Here is a 9,699-nt window from a genome sequence, read left to right as displayed (position 1 = left end):
TTAACATAAAAATATTTGTATATGTATATTCTTTCTTAAAGTAAATTGAATGTCAGTTTAATACTGTCTTTAATTCTAAACAGAACAATTCATTTTGGAGGTTCCATTGTATCTTGATCCATTGACAAGACACAGACTTTGGTTATGGATCTCTTGATAATTGAGTCAGCCACACGAATAGACACAACTCGTGTTATATTATCCTTTCCCGGGTGTAGCTGAATGACTCGGCCGATGCGCCTATTCATGGGAGGTAGGTTGTCATCCTTAACAACTACCATAGTACCTGGCGTTAAGGTACTCAATTTTGCATGATACCACTTGGTTCGTTGCTGCAATTGATTCAAGTATTCAAGTTGCCAGCGTTTCCAAAGGTGCTGTAGCATCTGTTGAAGATGCTCATATCTTCAGAGACGAGTACGTGGGACATAAATCAGATCTGGTTGTGGTAATGCAGATAAAGAGTCTCCAATAAGAAAGTGTCCAGGAGTTAAAGGGGTGAGGTCGTTTGGATCATTGGAGAGTGGAGAAAGTGGGCGTGAATTTAAACAGCATTCAACTTGTGTTAGAACCGTATGCATTTCTTCGAAAGTGAACCTAGCTTCCCCAATAACACGTGATAGATGTTTTTTAACTGATTTTACCGCCCCCTCCAATAACCCTCCAAAATGGGGTGCACGAGGTGGAATCATGTGCCACTGGATGTGTTCTTGAGATACAAAATTATTTACAATTTCTTGGAATTTATTTTTATTCAAGAGCGCCGTTAATTCATTTGGATTGTTGCGAGCCCCTACAAAGTTAGTTCTGTTGTCTGAATGTATGTGTTGGCACTTGCCGCGACGGGATATAAAACGACGTAAACAGTTGAGAAACACATTAGTGCTTAAATTGTGAGCAAGTTCAATGTGAACTGCGTTGGTTACAAAACATACAAAAATACAAATGTATGCCTTGTAAGTCACGCGGCTTCGCACTCGTTCGTCCAACTTATATGGTCCAGCATAATCTACACCGCAGACATAGAAAGGGCGTTTTGGGGTAACTCGCGCAGATGGCAGGTTGCCCATCACGTACTCTGTCGTTACAGGTTGAGCTCGAAAACATTTTATGCATTTTCTGACAACCACCTTCACAGTGTTTTTGCAGGACAGGGGCCAATATCGAGTTCTCAAAGACGCAAACACGGCCTGGCACCCTGCATGCATTAATTTTTTACGTTCTTCAGATATAACAAGATTAGTCAGTGGATTGTTCGGCGCAAGAATTATCGGGTGCTTCTGGTCAAATGGGATCGGTGCGTTCACTAGTCGACCGCCCACTCTGAGGAGAAAATTTTGGTCCAAAAAAGGGTTCAATGAACGCAATTTGCCTTTATTTGCAATTTCATTACATTTTTTAATTTTTCTAATTTCGGAGGCAAAATCCTTGATTTGTGCAAGTTTTAGAAGGTAAATTAAAGCTCTCAATATTTCCGCAGCCTCAAGACTGACTATTTTCCGATTATTTTGATCAGAACTTACATTTCTACAAAATAGCAAACAATACGCTGTTACTTTAATCGCACGGTTTAATGTTGAGTAACGTTCTAGTAAATCAAAATCATGCACAGTCGTTAAAAGAAGAACTCGTTCACACCTTCGTTCTTCAGAAATTGCCTTAGTAATTTCGTCATTCTCTTGTCGCGTAATAGGTCAATTATCCTGTGGTTGAAAGAGCCACGATGGCCCATTCCACCAAATGTTACAGGTCTGCAAGTCCTCCGGGTTGATACCACGCGAGATAAGATCTGCTGGATTTTCCCTTGTAGTTACATGGTTCCAATTGCTGTTACCTAGCGTTTGGATCTCACTTACACGATTTGCCACATATGTCTTCCATCGACTGGGAGTGAATTGAATCCACCCAAGAGTTACCATCGAGTTTGTCCAAAAATATTTGTCATCGAAGTTAAATGACAGCGATGTTGAACACGATTATGACAGTTGAGCGAGCAAAACGGCAGCTTGAAGCTCAAGACGGGGTATCGAGATAGTTTTTAAAGGGACCACTCGCGATTTCGCGCACAAAAGACGAACAGCTACCTGTCCTGATAATGCGGATGTCCGTAAATACACACATGCACCGTATGCCACTTCTGAGGCATCGCAATACCCGTGGAGTTGAACCGTGACGAATTTATCACAACACGCAAATCGAGGAACAGAAATTTCATTGAGTGACTTGAGTTTTGCGCTAAAGTCCACCCACATTGTATGTATTTTCTGTGGTAACGTCTCGTCCCATCCAAGTTTTAACTGCCATAATTTTTGCATTATTATTTTTGCTCGGATAATCGCCGGTCCAACCAAACCAAGACGATCGAATATTTGCGCGATTTTTGATAAAATTGTCCTTTTTGTTGCCCTGTCAGAAGACGATTCTTTAACTAAGTATTTTAATTTATCCTCACGGGGGTCATAAATAAGCCTTAACGTTTTTGGGTCCTTATCCACTTGTATTCATTTTTCGGTACTTGATTCGTTGTCCCTTGCCAATACTTGTGAGTTATTTGAGGCCTATTTTCTCAGCTCGAGTCCAAGTGACGATAGCAATTCAACGAGTTCACGTTTCAGTTCTTTTGCTTTCTGCAGATTGCTCCCTCCTGTGAGGAGGTTATCTACGTAGAAGTCTCGAATAATAACCTCGCTAACGCTTGGATATTTCTCTTTATTGTCCTCGCCGATTTGTCGCAATGCGCGAGTCGCGAGAAATGGGGCTGACGCGGTACCGTACGTGACAATCATTAATTAAAAATGTTGTACTGGTGTTGAGGGGTCGGTTCTCCACAGGATTCTCTGTAAATGTTGCTGGTCCTCACAAATCCTTATCTGGCGATACATTTGTGTTATGTCTGCCGATAAAACTATTGGATGTTAGCGAAAACGTAGAGTAATTGAGAACAGGTCGTTTTGAACCACGTAACCGATTCTTTGTAACTCGTTAAGGGACAATCCTGATGAGGTCCTTGCTGATCCGTCGAAGAGCACCCGAAGATTTGTTGTCGTGCTGCTTTCCTTTGTAACGGCGTGGTGCGGCAAATAGTTGACTAATTTACCAGTTTCTACTTCTTCTTGAGATATCAGTTCCATGTATCCTTGTCGTGCGTAGTCAGCTATAAATTCTACATATTTGTCCTTTAAATCACTATCCTTCTTCAATTTCCGTTCCATATAAAGAAAGCGCTTATAAGCCATATTAAAAGACTCGCTGAGTTCACTGACCTCTTCTTTGAGGGGCATGGCTACAATGAATCGTCCCTGTGAGTCACGTTCTGTTGTTGCAACGAAGTTTTGTTCACAAATATTAGCTGGGTCTAGTTGAGGGTACCTTCCCTTAATTACATAATCTTCTATTTCCCAGAAGCGCTGGATCTCATTATGAAGCTGTTGATTAGTAATTAAGTTGCACTGCGCTCTCGCTTTTTGTGACGAAGAAGGCAATTTCATCTCACCAGCTACAATCCATCCCAGCTACGTTATTGAAGGATGGGCTGATGAGCCCGTAATTGGATCTGTCCAACGCATAGCAGGTTCCAAAATAATCCTCCGCCAATTATCAAATCTACCTAGCGAGAATTTGTGAATTTTGTATCAGCTAGAATTATCCCGTCCGGTATCTTGAAATCACTGTGTCAAAGGGGTACGTTCGGCATTTCGTCTGTAACCTCCGGTATAATCAAACATGTAATTTTACTCGAATACCCGGTGAATCGCGAGTTTAGAATAATATGAGCCTGACACTCAGGTTCTTGAGATGATTTAAACACTCCCGACACTATCACTTCAGATTTCGCGACCGGAAGCATTAACCAATTATAAAAGTCCTGAGTTATTAAATTTACCTGACTACAGGAATCTAGAAGAGCGCGGCACTCATGTTGATTACCGTATCGATCTTTCACGTATACGATCGCGGTCCCTAGTAAGACATGTTTGTCGCTCTCACGTGTAGCATGAGCAACGAGAGTTGTTCTGTTAGAATGTTCATTGGATTCTGTCTCTATTTTAGGTACTTCTTCAACCCTTTCAGAATCATTTCTCTCGATATAGAGAATTGTAATTGTGCCTACCCAGACACTTCGCGCACGGTCCCGAATTACACTCTTTGTTTCTATGCCCTGGTTTTAAACAACTAAAACACACACGTAATCTAGCAACTTGTCCTATTCGAGCGTTCACAGGAAGTGTTAGCAATTTTTCACAGTTCGCTAAAGCGTGAAAATCGTCGCACAATAAACACTTTTTCTTTGTTGTCGCATGAGAAGTGAGACGTTCGTAATTTTTACCCGCACAATTCTTAGAGTTCATTTGTTTTTGTTGACTACCGTTAGTCTGAGGGCCTGGTTTCTCGACCGCAATTCTCTGCAGATACTTGCAATGACCTTCTAAAAATTGAATCATTCGCGGAAACGTTAGCGTTTCCGTCGCTGACAGCATGCGTTTTTCCCACTCTTTCTTGGTCGCAAAATCTAACTTATTGGACAATAAATATGTTATTATCGTATCCCAAGACTCTGTATTTTCAACGAGCGCATTTAATGCTAGTAGGTGATTTTTCGCGTCATCAACAAGCTGTCTCAGAGCCGACCATGTAGCCTTTGTTAAAATTGGCAATTCATAAAACGATTTTACATAAAAATGAACTAGTGTTCGTGAATATTCATAACGATCCATTAAGCTTTTCCAAGCAATTTCGAAGTTTGCCTCTGAAACACCTAACGATTAAATCACTTTGGTCGCATCTCCTGTCAATGACGAACTTAAATAATGGAATTTTTGCATGTTCGAGAGTTATGTTCGTTCGCGTACCATAGTTTTAAATGAATCGCGAAATTTAACCCAATCTTTAAATGATCCATCAAATTTAGGAATTGCACTTGATGAGAGATTGGATGCGACTTGCGGTACAATTGATCGGCACTTTTCTACAAATTCTCTGATTTTTGACACTGTGTCATAATAGATTTTTTCAAACTCTTCACGCTCTTCTAACTCATCATCCGCTTCGCTTTCATCGACTATCATTTCGATCTCAGTCTGCACTAAATCGTAACTGTCATACAACGGTTCAAATTTTTCTAAGTGTATGATCTACGTACCTATACCTCAATGTTGGTCGTACGCCTCGAAGGAATTTCTTACTCGCGATAATTTAGATTTGATCGGCGTTCGCTTTTTCTTCCACGCTGCTAAATCTGCCATTTCAAGTCGCGACGGTTAACACAAGTCAAACAAGGGAATTTATTTTCAAGGAATAACTAAAGGAAATTGGAGACTCACCGTCTGAAGAATGTAATATCCAGGTCACAGCTCACAGGTCACAAGAGTCACAATGCTCACAAAAGTCACAAGGGCCCCCAAAATCACAATTTAGAGTGACGAAGGGCAAAATTGTCCAATCACACAGGTCACGAGTCACACATGTCTCAAATTTGGGTCACAAAAGTCACAATAGTCACTAGTCACAATTATTGAGTCACAACGTCCATAAAATGTCGCACCAGTCCGCGAATCCTTAATCGTACTTGTTCACAAATATCCGTTCTCGAAGGAGCTATGTCGCGCGTGCAAAGTAAATAAAAATGTTTCTGAATTTCTACACGTTTGCAAGCACCTTGTTGAACTATTCTCATGCAGTAAAGAATGCGGGTGGTACGTATTAATTCGATTTATTAAACCAATAAGGAATATTATTCAGAATTACATTAAATTGAGTGTGAAGCCTTTACATAAATGTTGTCTCTCTGAAGGATAACTGAGTTGTGGTTACTGAACTACGGTGGAAAGCGGCCGTCCCAGAGCTGTCCCGCAAAATTACAGTGTTGCTAACAGAAAAGGACATTTTGGGACGAAAGTGCGAAAGGTGACAACGTCGAAAGGTTCTAATGCCTTAGACTATAAGCAGCTAAATAACGGAGTTGCAGGGAAAGTTTATGACAGCAATAAGGTGTACGTGACTACAGACAATCCTTGCAGCTTAGAGATACAAATTCCTTGCCCTTGTAGCTATAGTTTATCGAAATAAAAGAAATGCAACAGCTAGTCAAATCGTCAATTCTCGGAGCCCGAACACTACCCATCCCAATAACCGAGGGTAAAACCAAAAATACATCTGACACAGTAGGAAAAGAAAATAAGGAAACAAAACGGACTGATATTAGCGATAACATATTATTGGAAAATAAAGAAATTAAGAATAATAATAATAATAAAGCGAGATTTGGAGGTAGTATTAACCTCAATAGTACTAGAGAATTGAAAAAAATAGTCCGACAGTCAAAGATAGTGAAATCCCCCTAGTATATACCAACCTAGCCTAATAAGCATCCCCACGAGCAACAAATTCCAAACCCCTCGAGAGCATCCCCACCTACGACATTAGCGACGACTCGAGCACAAAAGATTCACTTAATGTAGGTAAACCTAGAATTGGGAAAAAAGGGAACGAAAAATAATTCAGGGAAAAATTATTATAATAGCAAATACGAGATCGAATATAAAAATAGCGATTTTAATTTTCGGAAAAATAACAAAGTTACAACTCGGAAATAATCAAAAACTGAATTTAAAAATGCAAATGAGATGTTAGAAAGCCATAATAGAAATCAATGGCTTAATTTTAAAAATAAGGCATTTGTACTGAATAATATTTCTGATAGTTTAGAAAAAATAGAAGAGCAAAATAATTGTACTCCGAAAGTTTGTGAAGGCATTGCTGAGCTTAACGAAAGCCAACAATCACAATTAGAAAATCTCCTTGAAAATAAAATTAAAATCGACTCTGGAAGAGAACATAGGGAAACTTATCTTACGAAGCACAAAATTGATGTCCAAGACCACGATCCGATTAAACAGCGATATTACCACGTGAGCCCCAAAATAAAAGAAATAATTTACCAAACAGTGGTGAATTATTAGAACAAGATATAATAAGACTCTCTTGTTCAGACTGGTCAAATCCTATTGTCATCATAAAAAAACTGGGAAAGATTATAGATTCAGTTTAGATTTCATAAAAGTTAATAATATTACAAAAAGACTTATACCCAATCCCACTGATGACAGAAATATTGGACAATTTAAGATCAGCAAAATTCATTTTTTCATAAATTATGCAAACTTAACAATCAGCCCGGACAAATGCGAAATCGCCTGCTCAGAAATTAAATATTTAGGGTTCAAAGTAAACGACAAAGGACTACAAGTAGACGAAAATAAATGCAACCAATATTAGAATTCCCTAAACCTAAAAAAATTAAACAATTACAGCGCATAATAGGGATGGCAAGTTGGTATAGAAAATGTATACCACATTTCGCCGAAATAATGAAAACAATGAAAAGATTACTTAAAAAAGATAAACAATGGGATTGGGGATTAGAACAGGATGAAGCAGTCCAAAAAATTAAATACCTCTTGACTTCAGCACCTATATTAAACTGCCCAGATTTTACTCAACCCTTCCTACTTGAAACCGATGCGAGTAATACGGGTTTACTAGCCGCACTTACTGAAACGATGGACGGCATAAATTACGTCATAGCATACGCGAGCAGAAGCCTAAACGGGACACAATCTCGATACTCAGCATACGAAAAAAATTCCTAGCGGTAGTTTGAGCCATCTGAAAACTTAGGCCATATCTAGAAGTTGGCATTGGAACTGCTTGAAAATGACTAGAAAAACCAAAAGCGGAAATAGCTGCCATCACAGACGACTGGTATTAAAAAAAATAAGACAAGTTACAAAAAGACCCCAAGAACACGAAAAATGGCGAATCTGAGATTCGCAACTCTATTTTTACAGATCTGACCCATTAAAATCTACTATTTTACCAGAAACTAAACCGTGGAAACTCGTCGTACCCAAAAAATTACAAATACATGTTTTGAAAGAGAATCACGATGACTTACAAGCAGGACATTTACGTTCTGAAAAAACGCACGCGAGAATTTCAGAATGTATACAGACGTGTCATCTCGTGTTGGGGAACACCAAGGATTCTCCACATCGACAGCGGCACAGAATTCGTAAATAAAGCACTTAGAGAATTAACCGAAAAATTTGGAATGAGACATTCTAGAACCCCTAAATACTACCCTCAAGCGAACCCGACAGAACGCTGTAACAGAACTATTAAACGAATAATTAAAACCTACATAGATAATGATCACTCCACCTGGGGCGAATGCACAGACAATTTGCAGTTCGCGATTAATACTAGCAAGAACTCGTCAACACAATTCACCCTAGCATTCTTAAACTTAGGTCGCGAATTGTAACCACTCCAGTCCCTGAGGAAAAATTTGGAGAACGATAGCGAAATACTTATCAAAATATGGCATACAGAATTAAAGGACGAATGACTCGAAAAACAAGAAATTTACACGACAATCGACTAAACGAATAAGTTCTCCGTTTCTCTTTTTATATTTGTTTTAGAAAGGAGATAATCATAGACGAGGATGGTAGAATTACAAAATTTTATATAAATCCCTTTTCTCTTCGAGACTATTAGAACTGGAAAGCAACTATATGGAAATTACAGGTATATACCCGAACCCCCGTGGGGGAGGGGATGTGACATAATTGTCATCAACCTAAGGAAACTCGGAAACAGCCCTGCACGGAAGGATTGCCGGGTCACACCTGAGAGAAACCGGAACCCCCCGATGGGCCACGAAGTCCCGGGCGACGGAACGTCCCGTCGCCAGTCTTGCTTGATCGGTGGTTGCAGTCACTGGAAACGACCTCCCATCTCCCGGGTGATCTCGGAATTAGTGTTGTTGCCTCTTGTTGTTGTTTAACACGCGTGTTCTCTCCTCCTTGGATTATCTCTCATTCTCGTGGCCACGAGTGCCTGCGGAAGCTGAGTCTTCGCCGACCTGCCGCTGAATCTACCGACGATCCGGGCGGTTCCTGGATTGATTCACACGCCAGGATCCTTCCACCTGTAATGAATACGGCCCCAATGGGCAAAATCTACCCGTAAAATTTACTCCAAAAAATAATTTTCTTAGTAGCTCTCAAACGAAGAAAGATTTTTAAAAAGTTTTCATCTCATTTTTTGAAGCTTTTCTCTGTTTAAAAACATATAATCATAATTATATTTGTTTGAAAAATACTCTAAAAAAAGTTCCAAAAATAAATTATCCGTATTTTATGGTTTTATTTTATTAACACACACGTCAATAATAAAAGCTTAATTAATTATTTCAACTAATTATAAACGCCGAATAATTACCCTGATGCGCTATCTTTGTGGTATGAGACAGTTGGATTATTTATAGATCTTTTACCTACTGATTGTCTGTTTTGGTGAATGGTTTGTTGATTTGATGCGCAGTTTTTTTGCATTATAAAAATGCTTGTTTTAATAAGAAACTTTAGGAATATATTTAAAGGAACGTTTTGATAGATATTAATGTATTAAATGTTAATATAGATCTATAAAAAAATCTGGCTTTCATGAAAATATTAAACACATACAAAATATTGTAGTAAAGCAGAAATTAATGTTCAGCTGTAATGCTTGTGAACGGTATAAAGTTTTGATTCAAATAAAAATAGTACTTGGGAATTTGTGAAATAAATATTTGTATTAGAACTCATTAATCATGTACCACATTTGCTCTATTGCTGACAGTACTATATTTTT

General features: G+C 38.9%; 2 protein-coding genes across 2 annotated transcripts; both read right to left on the bottom strand.

Moving 5' to 3' along the window:
- Positions 1–407: 407 nt before the first annotated feature.
- Positions 408–1,070, bottom strand: LOC117182663. Its single transcript, XM_033375768.1, has one exon. The coding sequence runs from the start codon at positions 1,068–1,070 to the stop codon at positions 408–410; it is 663 nt and encodes a 220-aa protein (XP_033231659.1).
- Positions 1,071–2,915: 1,845 nt separating this feature from the next.
- On the bottom strand, positions 2,916–3,488 carry LOC117182662. The gene has a single exon (XM_033375767.1). The coding sequence runs from the start codon at positions 3,486–3,488 to the stop codon at positions 2,916–2,918; it is 573 nt and encodes a 190-aa protein (XP_033231658.1).
- Positions 3,489–9,699: the final 6,211 nt, after the last annotated feature.

This window comes from Belonocnema kinseyi, chromosome 2, assembly GCF_010883055.1.
Source record: "Belonocnema kinseyi isolate 2016_QV_RU_SX_M_011 chromosome 2, B_treatae_v1, whole genome shotgun sequence".
NCBI lineage: Eukaryota > Metazoa > Arthropoda > Insecta > Hymenoptera > Cynipidae > Belonocnema > Belonocnema kinseyi.
The sequence above is the reverse complement of the archived record's forward strand: the minus strand, read 5'-3'. Positions and strand labels throughout refer to the sequence as shown.

Coding starts and splice junctions, on each gene's coding strand:
- LOC117182663 (XM_033375768.1), bottom strand. CDS start 1,070: ATGGGCAACCTGCCATCTGCGCGAGTTACCCCAAAACGCCCTTTCTAT.
- LOC117182662 (XM_033375767.1), bottom strand. CDS start 3,488: ATGAAATTGCCTTCTTCGTCACAAAAAGCGAGAGCGCAGTGCAACTTA.